Raw genomic sequence first — 21,758 nt, 5'->3', positions numbered from 1 at the left:
GTAAATTCTTTACATTTTAAAAACACATTTATGACTTTTCAGATATTATTTTTTTGGCAAAAAAATGAACAGAGAATAGGTTCAGATGAAGAAAATGCTCACAAAACAATGAAAATATGAGATCCTTAACAGAGAGTCATTTTGGCCTCCTCATCTAATTCAGCCTCAAATTATCTAACTAACTGTTCAATTTCATGAGTCTGTATTCTATATTTATTTCTTGTTTTTCAACTTTTTTAATATGACCAGTTTCCACATTCTAGTAAATTTTGTCACAAAATGACCTAAGTCTAGTTAATTTTTTCTTAATTTTTTATTGAAAAGGCAGATTTATAGACACAAGCAGAGACAATAAAAAAGATCTTCTGTCCCATTTGCTGGTTCACTCCCAAAATCACCACAGCACCTGGAACTGAACCAATCCAAAGCCAGGACCCAGAAGCTTCTTCAGTCTCCCACATGGTACAGGGTCCCAAGGGACTGGATCTTCCTCCTCTGCTTTCCTAGGTCATTAGCAGAGAGCTGAATCAGAAGTGAAGCAGTTTGGGACATGAACAGGAGCAGCCAGGACATGAACTGGTACCCACATGGGATGCAGATGCTTGCAAGATTAGAGTCAATTGAGCCATCGCTCTGGCCCCAATTCTTGTATTTCTTAAGAAGGTCTTGTTTGTTCTATCATGTACCCAATCATTAATCCGTCCATCCACCCATTTATCCATGAAGCATGTATTAAGAGTTCACCTCCATGTCCAGGATTATTGTTGTCTCGGAAAATGAAACACTCAGAAATAGACCATATTCTTCTTTACCTGAAACTCAGACTGAAGTGAACAAGGTAAAGGCAATAATCCCTGTAGTTCTACCTACTCCTATGAAGAAAACGATCGATACTATGTAATGAGGAGAGCACAGCTGCTTCCACTTTTCACAGGATGACCAAAAAAGACCTGACATAGCCCCTTGGCTATTCTGTCTTGGTGAAAAGTTTTCTAAGAACGGCATATCCTCTGTTTCTCTATAATCACCTAATCAAATCAAACGTTTCCTGGATGATATTCTATACATTCTGCTGGTGCTTGAGTTGCAGTTTAGTTTTACATTATGTCAAATGTCTTGTATTAGACTGTGTATATGAATGAAATTATGTTTCTCATCCCAAAGAATGCTGTTCACAAGAATAGAGATCATCATGAAGGAAAAAGGAACAGAAATCACCATTTCTGTGATTTTTTTTTAAATTTCGTTCATCAGTATCCCATTATTACATAATCTAGAACACATACAAAGAAAAATATTTAAAATTTAAAATGCTTAAATTCAAATATTAAATAAATTTAATAGAAACGTAAGTGTTATTCAATATTTACATTCACTAGAAACTGAGCTATTTTCGTAAGACACACCAGTGTGAATGAGTCTCGTGAGCACTTGGGATGCCTCATCCCGTATCTGAGTAGCGAGATTTCAGCCCTGGCTCTGCTTCCAATTTCAACTTCCTGCTAATGTGCATCATGAGAAGCAGCAGGTGATAGCTCAAATAGTTGGGTCCCTGCCTCTATTTGGGATACCCAGATGGAGCTCTGGGCTTCTAACTTCAGCGTGGCCTAGCCTGGCTGCTGCAGACACCTGAGAGAGTGAACTCGCAGGTGGAAGTACCTTCTCTCCCTTTCTCTCTCACTCAAATAAATAAAGGCTAATTAATGATATTTTTAACCTGATACATAGCATTAGAATAGGGAAACAGATAAATTAACATAAAAATATCTGACTCATACTTCTTGGCAGGGAACTAAGGTTTGGATGTGTTTCCCCCTGCCCCAAAGGTTCACATAACAGTTCAGTCCCCAGCATGTTCATATTGACAGGCAGTGGAATCCTTAAAGAGACGGGGCTTAGTGAATTACGGAGTGTATTCGTGGGGGCACCAGCCACAGGCAACATTAATGAAGTCTCATGGGAGTAGGCTAGGTCTTGAGGAAAATGGGTTGTTGTAAAGCTGATTAACCTTGTCAGCTCGGTCTCACAGCACCTCTCCTGTCATGTAATCTCTCCTGTACACACTTCCACCATGTGAAGTTAGCTGCCACCACAACCTCACAAGACATCCATGTTCCTGGACCTCCAGAAATTGAAGCCAAACAAACCAATTTTTCTTGCTACACAGTTTCAAGAATTTGATCATAGCAACACAAAATGTTCTCAAATGGAGACTTTCACACATATAACTGTTCTGTCAAACAGATGTTCAAAAAAATGTTTGCCAGATTGAGACCATGTTATAACAGAGATAATAATAAAACTGGAAGTAAATGCCTTCTCCTGATTACTTTCAAAAACACAAGATATGAAAATAATCTATTTGAAGTACCGAGAGGTATTTTTACATGATAATACGAACATACTGGTACCTCATCTGACAGCTGAAAATTGAGGGTAGTTGCTTATGTAGAAGCAAATTATCACATTCGATAAGGACAAAGAAATAAGGCTGACACCTTTTAGGTGTATAACATAAACATGGGGGAAAATTTTTGGTTTAAAAGAAAAATTAAACTAATAAAATGTTTGAAAGTGTGGTTGACTAAAGAGACCATCCCATCAGTATCTGCATTCATTCTTCTATGCATCTGCTTTGTGATAAAAATTATAATACAGTCATTTCAAACATTTATCTTTAGTAAAGGCAAAACAAACATCCATTCCTCTACATTTTGCAATTTTCTTTTCTTCCAGTTTACAGTTAAGAGGCATGAAAATCAGGGTAAACAGTACAATGGCAGACAACACTCCAATGCGAGTAATGCTCTTCTGAGCATTTACCTAGCTGAAGAGAGCTCAAAATTACAAGAGTGTGGTGCCCCAGAGTAACAGCGGAATTCAAGCAAGGTCTTTCCTCAGGTGAAACCAATAAATCACATCACTAGAAGAAATATGAAACCAGTCCTCTACAAGTTACACTTTCAAGGATTCTGCTATATCCAACTATAATGTTTCTGATTATTTTGAAAATGAGTTTGTAAAATCAAATACAAAAGATAATATTTTTAAAATAGAGTTCTAGTAGAGAAATAAGAGAAAAACAACTTACTAATCAAACAGAGTTCACTATGGCCTTTCAGAAACAGTGTTTAGGAGCAGAGAAACAGTCCTAAAGAATCTTTTCTGCAACTTTTAAAGAAAAAAATATTATTTTAAAAAACAAAATCAAGCCTCTAGTCTTACAATGCTAAATTAAAATGACTCTCTTTCAGCCCTTCCTATGTGTAGGAAGCAGCTTATCATAAAAAAAAAAAAAAAACAGAATTTCAGCAATATTATTCTCATTATATATGCCCCAGACTAGAATATCTTTTTTTTCAAATCATGAAGTTACAGGGATAGTCAGCAGGTAGACTAGCTTTAGAACTGGAACTCTATAAATCCTGGGTCATTGCTATTTGAGACCGGCTAACTAAGCATGAAAATGCACACAAAATGCTTTCACAGTGAGTGCCCACAGAAATCCCACTTGCTCTCATTTATGCTTTAAACTATTCAATAAAATGAAAAATTTCAAGATAATTTATATCAATTGTAGTTCACTCTTGCGCCAAAAATTTTTGAGTCAAATAAGTGAGTTTTTAAGTGAAGTAAGAAATTCATGAAGCATGGAAGCTCATTAGAATCCTGGCTGTTTATTACTCACCTTTTCACAGAAAGATGTGGAAGTTAACTTGAGTTTGAGTAAACTTTTTGCTTTAAGAAGGGACTGAGTGAGTGATACACACCAAGTAAAGAGTTAGAGGACTGCATGAGTTAGCTATCAGTACAACCAGTAAGTAAAGAGAAGGTTGATTACCAATGTGATAAGCAATGTAGAAACCAAAATAAATAAATAAAATATATTTCAGATACTTATACTAACTCCTGAACTTTTTAGAAGACTTAAAAGAAATGATTTTTAAAATGTATTTATTTTATTATTACATAACAGAGTTCTATTCCCTCTCCCCAACCTGTCAACCCCCACTGAGTTCCCTCATATCATTACAATAGTTCAGTCCTTCACAATGAGCTGAAAGTCCATCATTCTGCTATCCTGGCATTATAGGCATGGACAATGACAGAGAGTCCAGCATTCTATTATCAAGATACATTCAACAGTTTTATTGGGAGTCCAGCTTTGATTTGGAAGTCAAGATGCGCATTACATTGTATCTTCACATCTGGAAGTGAGTCTCTACTACACAGTTACTGTACATCCCCTTAAATGACAAGCCATAAAGCAAAATCAACAGCAGACAGAAAACTAGAAAATGTACAATGCCACGAAGTAAAATAACATGCTAACGAATGACCAGTGTGCAGCTGAAGAAATGAAAATGAAAATCAAAGACCTTCCTGAAGCAAACAATGCTATTGTGTGACCAATGAGCAAGTGAGAAGAAAAACAAAAACTTTTATTTGAATGAATGAAAATAAAAACGAAAGACTCAAACCCCCCTGAGATGTAGCAAAAATCAATATTGAAAGGGTTATTGATCCTGTATTTTGTGTGAAGGTTGCTCTGTATTAGAGAAAACCTAGGCTATTTGTCCTTTGGGGATTGACTTGTTTCACTGAACAGAATGGCCTCTAGGCAGAAACATTTGGTTGCAAATGATATAATTTCATTCTTTTCAATGGCTGAATAGTATTCCACGGGGTAGAAATACCACATTTTCTTTATCCACTCCTTTTTGGATGTGCATCTGGGTTGTTTCCATGTCTTTGCTAATACAGATTGTGCTGCTGTATTTATAGGATTATCGATCCCCTTCTCATATGCATATCTCATTTATTTTGGATATATTCCCAGGAGTGGGATAAATGGGTAATATGGCAGGTCAATTTTTAGTTCTCTTAGCACTCTACACTTATTTATTGGAAAGAGAGAAAGAAAGAGAGAACAGTCTATAGTTTGCTCCCAAAATGCCTTTCTTGAAACAGCCAGGACTGAGTCTAGCTGTAGCCAAGAATTAGTCTCCCCTTAGGTGGCAGGGACCCAATTACTTGCTCATTGCTTGTGATTCTTAGGATATGAATTAACGAAAGCAGGAGTCAGAAGCTGGAAGCAAGTATCAAGTCCAGGTTCTCAGGCCTAGCGTCACCCACACAGATTATACCACGTGCCACATGAACACTCCACATGAGAAACCTGGCTGGTTCACTTTAATTTGACAAAATGGCTGGGAAAGTAGGAAAGATAGACTTGGTACTTGAATACCAGACAGTCACAGGGGAGACCCAGATGGAGTTCAAGGCTCTTGATTTTGACATGGCTCAGCCCTGACAATCACAGCTATTTGAAAAGCAAAACAGCAGATGGGAAAATTTCGCTGTCTCTCCATCTCTTGGTAATTCTATCCTACCAATACATATATTTTTTAAATCTTAAAAAGATGTACTCCGACATGATTTACAAACATTTTAATCACTAAGTCAAACATTGACTTTCACCTGCATGACTGAAATTTTTTCCAACAAATCTAAGAAACTTTAGAAATTGCTGCATATGGGTACACAGAAATAATTTTGAAATGAAGACAAACTATTGTGAAGGAAATTTCTAAAATGGCCTTAGAAATAATTTTTATGAATTGTTAGTCAAAGATAAGGGAGAGCCTTAAAACTTGAGATGCCTTCAGAAATAACACTATATTCCTAGCAATTAGTATTTCAAAATGAAGTGCTGCAATAAATTTTCACTTGGTATTCTTAAGGGTTAATAATTAGCTGCTAAGAAATTAATGTTTCTTCACATTTTCAAGTGTTAAAGTAAAACAGGCACTGGAAAATCCTTATTTTTGAAGGGGAAAAAACTTCAAAGTCAGTACTTTTTTTCCGTATTGAGAACTTTATAGTTTAAATACAAAAATAGCAACTGAGATCTATGAGTTAGCTTTCAGAAACCTCTTAATTTTAATTACACAAGTTTTAATTTCCCTTAAATTTGAACAAATAAACAGCATCCTCGTCTGCTTATCAATTGTGTTAGGGTTGGATCCAATAATCACTCCTAGATTAATAAGTCATTTTTAAATGCAAGCTGAACACATTTTTATAATTATTTATAGACAACATAATTTGAATGATTGCCTTCTGAAAGAAATGCTAAATCCACCTTAGTTTCTAATTTGTATTTGTTAAATATAGCTAACTTGATTATATTAAATTCTTTCTAGCATTTTCCTCCTCTGTTCTAGGAATACAAATCAAAGACACATTACTACAGTGTCAAATTTCAAAAATGCAAATTTAGAGAATGACCTATGTTAAGGCAGAACACTGACTTAGGACAAGAGTAGCTGTGAATGTGCACAGCTAGCAATATACTTCCTATGATTTCCTCCAATAATTTAGCCAAAATGGAAATCATTGCTGCCAATGAGAGAACTACAAAATCATTCTTAATTATTTCGCCTAAGAACAATGAAAGAGAAAGAAGGTGGAATAAACATAAAATGGACAGGTGGGCGGTTTCAGAAAAATGGTGGGAGAAACGCCAGGCTTGAAAGCAAGCCCTTAAGTTTCACAGTAATTCAAAAGGAAAGGTGATAAGGTGCCTTACCCCATCCTATTAAGATGAAGCCCCACAGGTGTCTGGTGTCTGAAAAGAATGCCACGAAGATTAGACTGTGCAGGTAGAGACCTTCCACCAGGACCCAATAGTAGTTTGTAGCCAAGAAGTAAATAAACATTACAACAGCAATCTTGCACCCAATCTGTTTCAAATAAACAGAAGCGGATTGTATTAGAATTGTACAGGCTGCCAACATTAGACCATTACAAAAGAGTTCTTCAGTTTATTTAGAATCATTATATTATTTTTAAAAATGTCTTCTATATGTGGGAAGGCCAAGATTCCAGAAAGAGATCAGAAGTTACTTTAACGTGGCTTTTTAAACACAACAGATTCAATTTCATTCCTAAAACAAAATGTTTTCCTTCAGAAATTAAAAAAAAATCACTTTTTAATTTTTTGCCTTTTTAAAAATAATACGTGAGCATCAGATGAAACTTTAAAATCATGGGAAAATAGTACCTGCTTTTCTACAGTGCATTTATTTATTCTGGTCTTCTTAATGTAAATATTGCTTAAAATGACAAAAAAAAAAGGTAATAACAAAACCACAAACATCTAACAGGTCTATAAGTCTGTGGATGGTGAAGGAGCTTTGAGGATCTTAGCTGACTCATCTCGGCCAGACTTACAGAGCCCGCTTCACCTGACACACTAGCACCTCACTTCCTTCTGCTGAAAAGGAAAACGACAAGGCGAGTCCAGAATCAGAATCAGCAGAAAGTACAAAATCACAGTGAACAGGCATAGCTATGGCCAAGGCACTGAGCTGTACAATCAAAACAGTAACTCATATCCATTTATCCCACTTCGTGACCTGATGAACTAAACGGTTGTGTGATTCTACCTACAAACACCAGGGCATTTAAGAGCAAGATAGATTACTACAGAATACCATATTGGAACAAAATTTTGTATCCACGTCAAAGAACTCAGTTCTATGGGTCTTTACATCCCAGGTTTCTGATTTTGTTGATGGGTTTTTCATTTTTGACAGCAATGAGCTATGACCATTTTTACAGAACATGTATCCCATGCCATTCCAGCCATGTGCTTTCTATAGTGTCCTTTCCAGAACATTGTGGAAGACCCAGGCACTTTCAACAATTAAAATGATGCATGACTAGACACGAGAGGAGAGAATAGCGGTATAGATAAGAGAATGCAGATTGCCAGTCTGATTCATTTAGTTAGGAGATAAGACAACCCATAGCAAGTTAACAAATGTTTAGTGGACCGCAAATTTTTGCTTATTCATAATATCGTATAAATCAGCAGTGAGCAACAATGGTGAAAATACTTACATACTGTGACTTCTCCACAGATGGTGCCTCCGTGGAATTCTGTAGGCCGTCCTGCATCAGCACAGACTTCAACTCCTTGACACCTATGTGAGCGTGGACCACTCTATCCTTGACAAAGATGCTGGTGGCTCTCATCATGAACGACACAAATAAGTGCATGTGGATATAGTTCCTAGTGCAATGTAACCGTCTGTGGGGAGAAATATTCACTATCTAGATCTGAGCAAAATTAGAAATAGGGACAGACTGTAAGCACAAACATCTCCCCAAAAAGAAAGTATGATAAACCCAGACAAGAACAGAAGCTCATTATTAGATATTTCCAAAAGGAAAAACGGATCTGAAACTAAAAAGTAACTTTTGGAGAATTAAATTTACATATATCCTGATCTGTCATGTTCATCCAGATGTTGCAGTGTTAATAGCAAATATCAGTACAGATGATACTGTCTGTTAAAGTGATAAATGATTCATGAGAATCACTTTGAAAAAGGATAAACATTATTGAAACCAGAACTCCGAGTTTTTCAACATATTCTGTATGAAAAAAGATACTCTAGAAAGACATGAATTTCCTAAGAATAACTTTTAACTTAATCTTAGAACTACAAAGGAATGCTAGACACAAGTTAAGCCAAAAACATACTTAAACTTAGATATAATTAAATTCTTGCACAGAAATTTATAAATAAAATTATATTTTATATTAGTGAAAATCACACACTATGAAAATGATTATATTTCCTTGTCAAAGGGCCTGAAACCATCATTTATTAATCATAAGAAAGCCAAACCCAAATGCCCAACTTTTCTGTTCAATAAATACACTAATATTGCTTTTCTGCTAGAAAAGATGAAGTAGGCAAATATAAGGGAATAAGATATATTAATCCAAAAATATATTTTTTAATCTTAGTCATTATAATACATTCATATTCTCTTATTTAAAAATCACTCTTATTTTTAAAAGTGATACTAGATCAAGTATATACCATGATTAATATTTTCAATGTTTTATAATATAAAATATTATATAAAATTTTATAATATAAAAATGGCAGACAAGCGAGCAAATTCACATATATATTTCACAGGGTAATCAGAACCCAGATCAAGAAAAATAATATCCACTGTCAGACTCCACCTTCACGTCTCATTCCAGTCACTGGATTGGCAAACTGAACATCAAAAAGAATCCCTCATGTCCACCTTTTATAAAAATGGAACCAAATACTATGTTTTCTTTTGTGTCTAGATTGAATTTCATAATAAGGGGACAGTCTCAATGAGACCGTGCTGAAGTAAGACATCTGGGAAATGATTGCATCAGTACATGTTATGGACATGTGCTTATATGCACCATGCCTGGACAGCTCTCATTCACTGATTCCTTACAATGAAGCCGTATACAGCCAGATAGGCCATCATGTATACGTGACATTTACTATGAATGGAGCCATCACAGGATGTAAGCAGACTTTACTGTCCTAATAAAGGAACACCTCATTTTGTGAAACAGAAAAAAGTTTCTGAAATTTTTGTATGTTTTGTTATCAAGGATAGAAATGGCATGAAACTGTATAAAAAGTGTAAAGAATCCGTAAATACTATGATGAATTATGGAAACCAAATAAGTATTACTTAATTCTACACTGCTTAATTTTCACAAAGCTTGTTTCAGAACCAGCTATGATTGAATTGAACCAGCTCTCTATGAAGAGCCAGATGATAAAGGTTCTATTGCCAGCTCAACCACCTGTCTGACTTTGTGATCTCAGACACAGAGCTTCAGTGCACCTGTGCTAAGCCAACCTCTCAGGGCTGTTTTGAGGAAGCCTTCTCCAATCCTCCAAATCTGACCATGGGGCTCCTCTACACAAAAGTAAAAATTGATTAGCTGTTATCCTTATGTGGCAAAATTCAAAGGATTTGACGAGGGTTTACAAAACCTTATGCTGCAAAAATCTAATCCCTCCCTGGCATCAAATGCTGCATATGTGTGGGCCTCTCCTATGTTCCCTTAGTGGTCTGCTTCTTTATACCTGTGAGTCTCTGCACATCCTGCTCCCATGCTCTACAGTGGAACATATTATTCAATACTGGTTCAAATTCCAGTTGCTATAGGATGCTCATCCTCCCTCCCCTCCCCTTTCTTTCCTCTCCTACTCAGGGTTAGACTATTATCTTGGTGCTCCCCAAATCTTTTATACAAACACAGTACTAACTTTTTAATGTAATCATGCAATGGTTCAACCTCTTTTCTGGCCTAGAGCATAACTTATCTTGAACATCAATGACATCTGAAAAAAGGTCTATTACATGGAAAAATTTTTTGCGTTAATATTGAATCATTACAGAAATCCTAAATTCCCAAATTTTCTGTGCTTTTTCTTATTCTAAACACAGGTTTCTATCACTCTTCACTATTCTCTTATTATGATTAAATTTTATTTATGCCTAAATGTGAACTGAAAATTCACTTCATCTAAAAGACCTTCCCTCTCATTTTCTCCTTTGTCTAAATTAATTTACACCATTTGCATTCCATTTTCCATGAGCTTTTTAAAGTGCCTTTGCACTTACCACAGTGCGGAGCTGTTATTGTAGAGTCTTTAAACTTTTAACCAAAACAAAACAACTGAGTTAATCAGAAAAATTGTCAGTCAATATAATCAAAATCTGTGCCTGGGAAAAATATTTGGGGCAGACACAGAGGAGACCCCCTCCATCTCTGTGGATAGAAATGGAACATGTCACCTACTGAAGACAGTCCCTGGGGACATCTTACCTGAAGTAACCAATGAGGAGAACAGCCACCACTAAGGAACCCAAGGAGATAGAATAGCCAACAGTGTACACGACATAGAGGCGCTCAAAGAATTCTTCCTATAGGGAACAGACAAGCAAATAAGTTAAAACACTGCTTTACCAGGAAACTGGTATAAAATTGTTATTTGGGGAAAATCATTTCTCCTTTAACTTTTTGTTTGTTTCTTTCAATTTTTCTTTTAATGGACCTTGTTAGTATACAATTTTCTTGGATAATACTGATCATCCTAATATTCTTTTTTTTTTCATCTTATGACACAGTTCCACAGGCTCTGAGATTCCCCCAGCCCCTCCCCAAGCCCTCCCCCATATTAATTTCCTCCATATTGTTACAATAGTACAGCTCAAAACGAGTCATAATTCCATCATTGTGGGCATGGTCCATGCAGAGAGTCCAGCATCTTATTGTCCAGATAAATTCAACAGTTTCGTTGGGAGACCCTCCTTGGTCTGAAAGTAGAGCTGGCAGAATATCATCCCCTCCAATGAAAAGCCACAACACAAATTCAACAACAGGAAAAAACATGGAAATTTACAACATCATGAAGTTAATTGACATGGTATCAAGATCTCCCTTAACTTTTAAAACAGCAACTCATATGCAGTAAGATTTAGAGATCTTGATTTACTAGTTTAGTGGGTTTTGACAAGCCATTTTCGTTTCTGCCCCTTGCCAACAACAAAATGGCCCACCTTCTACCTCCAAGTAACCACTGCTCCAATTGCTGTCACCCAGAGCCAGCTTTATTTGTTCATGTACCATATATACTCCTGGATTGTTCTTAGACTTCTTAGAGTTACATGGTATATGCTTTTTCTCCATATACTGTTTCTGTTTTCATCAATATTGTTACCTGCATTAATGGTTAATTCCTTTTTAATTTTTTTGATCTTAAAATTCTTTTAGATACATGGAAAATACAGTAGGAAAAGTCTCATGTATTCATCACCCAGTAGCCTCCATTAGTTGTATTATATAATTAAACCATCAAAAGCAGGTATCTGACATCCTTGTAATGTGTATATTTATAGTACTGTGTCATCTTATTACATATGTGCAGTTTTAGAATGACCACTGTAACCACGTTGCATTACAAGCCCATCAGCACAAAGGCCACCCTTGTGCTGTCACTTCACAGACACACCCACCCTCCTACTCCCCACCATCTGGGCTGACAATCCTTAATTTGCTTCCTTCTTTGTCATTCTGTTATTTCATAACATTATATTAGTCACGCAGTATGAGACTTTTTGAGATTGCCTTGCTTACTTAGAGTAATGTACCCAAGATCCATCCAAATTGTCACACAAAGCTCTGTTATGCTGATAAATACTATTCCATGGTACATTTGCATATTACATGGTATATTTGAGCTCTTTAAAAAATACTTATTTATTTGAAACTCAGAGTTGCAGAGAGAGGGAGAGACAAGGAGATCACCATCCTCTGATTCATTCTCCAGAAGCCTCAACAGCTAGACCGGGCTGAAGTCAGGAGCCAGGAGCTTGTTCCTAGTGTTCAGGGTGGTAGAAGCCCAAGCACTTGGGTTATATACTACCTTTCCCATTAGTAGGGAGCAAGATTAGAAAAGGAGCAGCCAGCATTCGAACCAGCACCCACTTGGATATTGGCGACGCAAGCAGTAGTTTTAACAGCTACACCACAACACTTTGACCCCTGAAGCAGGCTTCTTGTAGATAGCATTAACTTGGCTCAAAAATAACTCACATCTACTGATTCAATCCCCAAATGGTCACAACATTCAGAGCAGGATTGTGCCAAATCCAGGAGCAACAATCTCGATTCAGGTCTTCAAAGAAGGGATGATGGGAGCTCAGTTACTTGAGCCACAAGCTCTGCCTCTTGGGGTCTACACTAACAGGAAGCTGGAGTCAGAAGCAAAGTGAGATATTAAACACAGACCCCCTGATACAGGACAGCAGCATCTCACCTGCTGGCCTAAAGGCCTGCTCCCAGGCCATTTACTTGTAATATTACAGTGACATATTAAGGCAATGTCCATCTTCTCACTTTTAAATTTATCATCCTATTTTTTACTTATCTGGTTTATTTTTCCCTCCATCCTGTTTTATGAGTCTTTTTTTCCAGAATTCCATTTTATTGCATCTTTGTATTCTGCTCCTAATAATCTCTGGGGTTAGGATTATGATAATATGGAAATGGATTGATGAATTTTCACCATTCTTTTTTTCTATTAAAAGACAGCTTGGGAGAATTTACTTAGATATGCTTAATGTATACAAGTGCCTCAGTGAAAATATTTCTGCAGCAATTCAGGCTAATGGTGAAATGGTTACAAAGCAACCATTGATTAGAAGTATGCGAACAGTAAAAAGAGAAACTTTGAATTGATATCTGGTTAGGTAAGCTGGTCTAATGATCCACAAACGGTAGCTGAAAATTTTGTCCCTCCTTTGTTGGATGCAGTTCTGATTGATTATCAAAGGAATGTCCCAGCTGCTAGAGAACCAGAAGTACTTAGTACAATGGCTATTATTGTCAACAAGTTAGGGGGACATATAACAGCTGAAATACCTCAAATATTTGATGCTGTTTTTGAATGCACATTGAATATGATAAATAATGACTTTGAGGAATATCCTGAACATAGAACAAACTTTTTCTTACTACTTCAGGCTGTCAATTCTCATTGTTTCCCAGCATTCCTGGCTATTCCACCTGCACAGTTTAAGCTTGTTTTGGATTCCATTATTTGGGCTTTCAAACATACTATGAAGAATGTCGCAGATACAGGGTTACAAATCCTTTTTACACTTTTACAAAATGGTGCACAAGAAGAAGCGGCGGCTCAGAGTTTCTATCAAACTTACTTTTGTGACATACTTCAACATATCTTCTCTGTTGTGACGGACACCTCTCATACTGTTGGTTTAACAATGCATGCATCAATTCTTGCATATATGTTTAATTTGGTTGAAGAAGGAAAAATAAGTACACCACTAAATCCCGGAAACCCAGTTAACAACCAGATGTTTATTCAGGAATATGTGGCTAATCTTCTTAAATCTGCATTCCCTCATTTACAAGATGCTCAAGTGAAATTGTTTGTGACTGGACTTTTCAGCTTAAATCAGGATATCCCTGCTTTTAAGGAACATCTGGGTAGTCCTCAGACTTGATGGCCAGCAGATCAAGAACTCTAATAGTGGTACATCAGGCACCATTTTGCACAGCGTGGCAATAGCTTTAGCACTGCAGGGGACAACAGTGAACTGCACATGTGCTGAGCTCACAGGAACTCAGTTCCGTGGGTTGCACTGGTCCCACAGGAAAATAATGACTACTGTGGCATCGTGTGGGTCAAAATAGGTCTGTGTGGCACCCAGACCTAACATCCAACAGGTTCCAGCAAGATCAGCACCAACAACAACCTAGCTATATAGGACACCTGGTGTCTCTCTAATCCTGGGACCTGTTCCAACCGGAAGTGGGAGAAAGGTTGTACAGACAACAGTGCAATTTCAGCACAATAGCACAGGAGGTGGAGACTGCTGAGCCAGGAGCTGGGGCCATGGAGACCATGGTGAAAATCTAAGAATCCAGACCTGGAAGTTGCTGGAGGGAGAGGCACAATTGGCTGCAAGCAAAGAGCTGTGCACCAACAGCAATAAGTAAAATTGAACTGTAGACCAATGGGTGACACAGCTTAGAAACCTGCCGCAAGGAGAAGAATCAGATAACTAGAAGTACAATGATCAAGAGCAAAAGAAGATACAAAGGCAAAAATGAATATTACTGAAGATTCCCCTGCAAAGGAGCAAACCCTATGCCAACCTCAGAGTTAACTGAGGAAGACATAGAGAAAATGGGAGACACAGAATTCAAAACACTCATTATAAAGCTTCTGATCAACAATGAGAAGCACTACAAGAGTTCAAAGAATTTAAGGAATATGCTACACAAGAAATTAAGGAAGCAATAAAGCAAATCAAGGCTGATATATCAGAAAGTAAGAACACAGTAGAGCAAATTGAAAGTACAGTGGAGAGTCTCCAAAATAGAATGAAGCAAGCAGAAGAAAGAATCTCAGAATTGGCAGATATTTCCTGTCATCAGGGGGAAACAAACAAAAAGCTGGAAGCAGAGCTGGATCAGGCCAAAAAAGTATTCAAGAATTGAAAGGCACTATTAAAAGGCCAAATATAAGAATTATGGGAGTCTCAGAAGGAGCAGAAAGAGAAACTGGTTTTACAAATATATTCAATGAAATAATAAGAGAAAATTTCCCTAATCTAGAGAAAGAATTGGAAAAAAACATCCAGGAGGGATGACCAAATGCGATCTTCACCATGACACATGATCATCAAGCTCTCTTCAATCGAGCACAAGGAAAAGATCCTTAAATGTGTATGTGAAAAAAAAAATCAGTTGACATATAAAGGAATGCCAATCAAACTCACAGGAGATCTCTCACAGGAAACTCTACAGGCAAGAAGAGAATGGAGTAACATACTCCAGATTCTAAAAGAAAAAAAATCGTTGGCCTAGGATAACATATCCAGTAAAGCTTTCTTTTGTCTTTGAAAATGACATAAAATTCATCCACAGTCAAGAAAAGTTAAAAGAATTTGCCTCGGGCCCAGCGGCATGGCCTAGTGTCTAAGGTCCTCGCCTTGAATGCCCCGGGATCCCATATGGGAGCTGGTTCTAATCCCAGCAGCTCCACTTCCCATCCAGCTCCCTGCTTGTGGCCTGGGAAAAGCAGTCGAGGACGGCCCAAAGCTTTGGGACCCTGCACCCACGTGGGAGACCTGGAAGAGTTTCCAGGTTCCCGGCATCGGATTGTCACAGCACTGGCCGTTGCGCTCACTTGGGAGAGTGAATCATCAGATGGAAGATCTTTCTCTCTGTATATCTGACTTTGTAATAAAAATAAATAAATCTTTAAAAAAAAAAAAGAATTTGCCTCTTCCTAACCTGCCCTACAAATGATACTTAAAGATGTTCCCTCGACAGAGAAGAGGAATAGCACCCACCAAAGCCAAAGGCAAATGTGACGAACATCCCACTAAAATGACAACAGAAGACTAAACCAATGAACAACCCATTCCTAAAATGGCAGGACCAAAGTACCACCCATACATATTAAACTCTGAATGTAAATGGCTTAAGCTCAATCAAACGTCAAGGATTAGTAGACCTGATTAAAAAACAAAACCCATCTATTTGTTGTCTAGAAGAGACACATTTCACCAACAAAAATCAGTGGAAACTATATTGCATGGGTTTTGATGTTTTCTGTTAGTTTCATCTCTTCAAAACACTTTCTTCTTATTAAATTCTTCAATGACTCATAGATCATACAGTAGTATCATTTTCTGCAAGAAGGTTCTTGATTTTCATTTCTTCAGCTACACGTTGGTCATTTAGTAGCATGTTATTTAACTTCATGGTGTTATTAATTTTTTTCTACTTGATGTTGATTTTGTTTTGTGACTTTTCAATTAAGGGGATGTATAGTAGCTGTGTAATGGAGACTGTCATATCTAGTAACATGTTATTTAACTTCATGGCATTGTAAATTTCTATTTTTCTTTCTATTGTTGAATTTGTAATTATGACTTTTCATTTGAGGGGATATACAGTAACTGTGAAATGGAGATTAACTTATCCAGATGTAAGGATACAATGTAGTAAGCATTTCTACTTCCAGAAAAAGATGGACTTACAATGAAACTGTTTACTATATCTTGACAATAGGATGCTGGACTCTCTGCCTTGTCCATGCCCACAATGATGGACATATGACTGTGTATGAAAAACTATACTGCAGTAATGATATAGAGGAACTAGGTGGGGGTGGGGGAGGGAATTGGGGCTGGGATATGGGAAATACCAGGAGTTTATGGAACTGTATCATAAAATGATAATAATAATAATATGCTTTTTTTAAAAAGAAGTCAATCTAGGACTCAAATCCAGGCATTCCAACATGGGCTGTCTATGTGTCAGTTTTCCAAACTAAGAACCCAGTGTGGTTTCAAGCCAAGCAATAGCGCTGGCAACTTCGGAGGCCATCACTTTGCCCTTCAGCTTGTACCTCCAGGGCTATGGTGCCACCGTGTTGCTCTGCCATTCTCAGCCAGCCCCACTGCTTAGAGGAAAACTCTCAGTGACTGACAGATCTTTCCTCCTGTCACTTTGTCAGCCAGCAGCCTTCCACTCCGAGACTTGTGCCTCTCTGGGGATTTCTCTTTCCCTGGCCGTGGGCTGCAGAAGTCACACCCCTGGCGAGGCCTCTGTGTGCCTCACGGAGAAATGCCTCCCTGTTCCTTCGCTCTGCCCCTTGCCCTCAGCTAACCGCTGTCTTCCTTCTGAATGCCTCATGCTCACCAAGTCCCAGCCTCTGCTCCGCTGCCTCCATGAACCCCCAGAAGGCCGCAGGGACCTCACCGTGGCCAGGACTTAATCATTCAGTTTTCTTTTTATCCCCTTATATGATCTGGTTGCTCGCCTAATGCTGGGATCCCAGGGAGAAGTGCATGGGTTTCTTCTCTCATTGGAAAGCTTTGTTCATTTCTGGGATTAAGTTCATTGAAATTTCACGCCCACCTTGCATTCATCAGGACTGAAGGCATATATTTTTTATAAATTATAGACTTTATCTCTTACACAACTTATTATCATGACTGCATACATTCTGACTAGGAGCAGATTTCACTGCTTGTTAAATCTTCTAAGTATGGTTGAAGACATATTATTTCTATTAACTTTAACACTTAAAATTTTCCATAGGAAATACTTGGATAATGTTTAAAATATAAGAAGAGGAAAACAAAACCTCCTAACATCTCAGTAACCAAAAGGAAACAATGTTGGCATCTCATGTATTTCTTTTCAGTCTGTTTCTATGCATCAGTTTCTATTATTATAAGTATCTGCATTCTAAATTTATATGCAAATTTATTAACTCATTTTTTTCAGTTAACTATATGACAAAAGAAGCTCTCAAGATTGCTAATTATTTATTAAAAATGCATGTTTGACCTCATCTCATGTTATTTATTCAAAATTTAAATTCTTCAAAATAATCATTGCAATAATTAATTGTTAAATGACATTTTTTTCATTCATTTACCTCACTCCAAATCTTTTTTCACTATTCAGCTTAGATTAGGACAGAAGCACACTACCTCCTCAAATGTTTTGAAAATACATTGATAAACTACTATCTAAAAGTAGAGACAGTTTATCTGAAAATGTTATACAATAACTGTTATACAATACTGTTTTAAATCTCAATCTCTAAAGAACTTTATAACATTGTGATCTGTCATTAGAGTTCTTTCTTTGCTTACTATTTCATTTTGCAAGCCAGTAATACAGAGATAATTTAGAGAAAAAACAAGTGATCAACAATAGCTTAGTCTCGTTTCCCTAAACGTATGCATAAATTCCTTTTTTTCTGAATATGTGACTTTTATTCTAAAATAAACATTCTAGTTTATTTATTTTTCTTTTCTTTTAGAAACCCTCATTTAAAATATTTAAAAATTTATGTCTTCTAAGTAAGTAATATCACTCATTCTACACCATATCAAAACTTAAGCTCTCTGGTTTTGCTTCATGGATTCAGTCTTCTCAAATTGTTGCTTGAGGGTTGTAATAACACAAAACACCATTTGCAACTAAGGAAATAAAATTAACTTATTCTTACTAACAAAATTCTGCAAAATTTGAATTAACTTTTTTTTTTCCCAGCCACAGGCAGGGAGCTGGATGGGAAGTGGAGCTGCCGGGATTAGAACCAGCACCCATATGGGATCCCAGGCATACAAGGCGAGGACTTTAACCACTACGCTATCATGCCAGGCCCTAATTAACTTTTTAAATTTATTTATTTTATATTAATTACATTGCATCATGTGACGCAGTTTCATAGGCTCTGGGATTCACCCCACTCCTCCCCGTACCCTCCCCCCCATGGTGGATTCCTCCACATTGTTGTAGTATTATAGTTTAAATTCAGTCAAGATTCTTTCATTGCAAGCATATACCAAGCATAGCGTCCAGCATCTTATTGTCCAGTTAAATTCAATGGTTTCTTGAGGAGACCATCTCTGGTCTGAAGGCAGGGCTGGCAGAATATTATACCAATCAATTAAAGGCCACAACATAACATCAACCACAATTTACAACATTATGGAATTATTTGACATGGTATTGAGTGACAAATATGTTAAAAATGCAAGTTCTTAACCACATCCTGTGACTGCTTCATTGACATTTCAGTTTTAGTTTATATACAATTGGCTTCTATACACCTTAAAATGGCAATAGGGTACCACTATTCAGCTGTCTCATGTATTTTCGTTTTAGTATTTAGTGGTTTATAGTGTTGAAGCATAATTTTGCTGGACTTGGCAGATTTTCGGATAGTCTTAGCTGGCTTATAACTCTAATAAGGCTTATGTCAACTTTTCAAGTGCAGAACAATTTTAGGAGGGATGTGCATAGAAATCCTCAATACCTCAGTGAGGAGTAACTAATCTTTGTGTCCTATAGTAAGGTGTGTGTGAGTCCACGCTGACCGTTTCCTGTCTGGTTCTAAGTTTTCCTTGTTCCTAATTAACTTTTGCATTATTTTTTACAAATACATTTTGGGTATATTATCCATCTTCAGTTGTTTAGATTCTTCAGATACAGGATTATGAGTTATTGTAAGATTAGCGTGAATATAGACATGATTTAATTTAATGACCAATTAAAAGCGTTGAAAAATTGAATTTGTCATTTTAAAATATTTTAGTTATTTGAAAGGCAGAGAGTCAGACAGAGAAACAAAAAAGAGAGAGGAGAGAGCACTCATCTACCTTTCCATCCCCACATGCCTACTACAGCAAGGAGCCAATGGAAATTCTCTCGTTGGGAACTCAAAACTGGTCTCCAAGCAGGTGGCAAAAACACAACCAAGTGAGCCATCAGTTATCAACCCTGCCTCCAGCAGTCTGCAACAGCAGGAGGCTCCTCAGGGGCAGATCCCAGTGTCCAAGCAACGCCTTCCATGTGAGACGCAGGGATTTAAGCACTAGGTTAAACACCCACCTTGCATTCATCAGGACTGAAGGCACACAGGAAGGGCTTCATAGAGTATATAGGTATCAGTGAATGTTTGCTACTGCCAATGAGCTAAAGATTATTTTTGAAGCATTTTATATGTAAAATGCACAGGCCTTCAGGAACATGAAATGAGACAAGATGCAGCAATTCATGGGTCACTAAATTCACAAAATCATGGAGCATGTTACAGATTAGCTATTATGATTTTTTATACTTGTAAGTAATGCAATATAATGAAAATATAACATAAAATAATGTAAATATAACATAATACATCTATTTATAAATATCTCAGCCAAGAAATTCATCTAAAGAAAATACCAACACGTTTCAGATACATTTGAAAGAGTCCAACATTGCTTTTATCTTTAATGACCTTTGTGCCACAGAATGAAAGCATTTTTCAATAATGATTGATAACCAACAATCACATAAAACATTTTCGTTAGGGCTCACAAATACAAAAATTTCATTACCTTTCCTATGCTGATATCTGACTGCATAAAGCGAAGGCAGTCTGAATAATTAGACCATGTTTTATTTAAGCTATGCACAAAATCCCATGTTCCATTGGGGTTACAGTGTCGGAAAGCAACCCCTGTAAAGACATAAAAAATATTTACATTACTCAACTCCTTTGGAATCTATTACAACAACAAAAAAAGCCAAGTACATTTCTGTTTCAAATTAATCATTTCAGAACAATTCATTACCTTTATGATTGAAGTCAAAAATATATGAAGGGCAAGGGACAGCTAATATTTTCCCCACTGTTCCTCTGGGCCAGCAAATGAGTCCATCCCATTCAGGAAAGCAATTACCTTCTGACAAGGAAAGAAAAAAGAATAAAAAGCAAATAAACTAAAAAAAAAAAAAATACAGCCAGAAGCATTACAAATGCATTCAAAATGCAAAATTTCAGGTCATTACCTAAGCCAAAATACAAAGCAAATCGTTAATCTGTTAAGTTAGAATGGAACAGTTAGATAACATGCAAATGTCTCAAAATTTTCTACCTAGCCTGATCGAAGGCCATTTGTAGGAGTATTTTATTAGCATAGATTTTAAGAATTTATTTTTGCCAAGATATTAGTTATGATGGTCATAACAAATAGTATTTAAGAAACATTGGAAATGAACTTCTACAGTTAAAGTCCCAATATTTTCATTGTAGTTCTCTTTTTATCCAAGCTCTTTTTCAGTTGTTGTTTTTTTAAAAAATCATGTAACAGATGACACTTCACAGATAAGCCTCAAAATGAAGCTCTTTCCACCAGTAATTTTAATAACTTCTCTGGGTCTTGTGTATATTTCAAGCATAATTATCACAAGCTATACCCTTGTAAAGATGAATACAGATTCCCACCACTTCTTACAACTTTCACTGCCACAAAGTTCACATCATCTCACATCCATCATCCTGAATTACTGCAATCGTCTCCAGCTGGACTTCCTCACTTGGCTCTTGCTCCCATACGACAATTCTCTGAATGGCTTGAAACCAGCCCAATTCTCTGCACCACTTTTGACACAGTTCTCAAGAATAACCCTGAGTGTCCTGGAAATGCAACATCCAGATTGAACACCCTAGGCTCTGTTCCATTCCCTCCCAGAAATAGGTGTCTTTGCTAGTTTGTCCCAGTGAGTCAAGTGTTCCCCAAGGCAGATAATCTAGTGTCTGTTATTTGGCAAGCTTCATATATGGTGCAGGTAGGGCATGTGCTGTCAACATTCCATCCACTCTAGGCAGCATTCTGATCCTTGGCAGACCCAACTTGCAATGGTTCCTAAGGTTCGATTGTCCTATACAGCCTTTCTGTACTTAATAAACCCATTTTATGCAATCTGTTGTATACTTAAGTGTACTCTGCACCACTGGACTCAGACTTCAGTCTGTAACTAGTGCATTATGAACAGG

General features: G+C 37.0%; 1 protein-coding gene across 1 annotated transcript in view; it reads right to left on the bottom strand.

Moving 5' to 3' along the window:
* The window catches only part of PTH2R (parathyroid hormone 2 receptor), a 91,039-nt gene that overhangs the window by 42,145 nt on the left and 27,136 nt on the right, over positions 1-21,758 (bottom strand). Inside the window, exons 3-7 of the mRNA XM_012926579.2 lie at positions 20,554-20,664; positions 20,317-20,438; positions 10,697-10,794; positions 7,909-8,098; positions 6,593-6,746 (exon numbers count right to left, since the gene is read on the bottom strand). Of these exons, the coding sequence (XP_012782033.2) occupies positions 6,593-6,746; positions 7,909-8,098; positions 10,697-10,794; positions 20,317-20,438; positions 20,554-20,664 (675 nt within the window). The remainder of the gene's footprint in view (positions 1-6,592; positions 6,747-7,908; positions 8,099-10,696; positions 10,795-20,316; positions 20,439-20,553; positions 20,665-21,758) is intronic.

Source organism: Ochotona princeps, chromosome 5 (genome assembly GCF_030435755.1).
Source record: "Ochotona princeps isolate mOchPri1 chromosome 5, mOchPri1.hap1, whole genome shotgun sequence".
Lineage (NCBI taxonomy): Eukaryota > Metazoa > Chordata > Mammalia > Lagomorpha > Ochotonidae > Ochotona > Ochotona princeps.
This window is presented reverse-complemented; position numbering and strand designations above follow the sequence as displayed.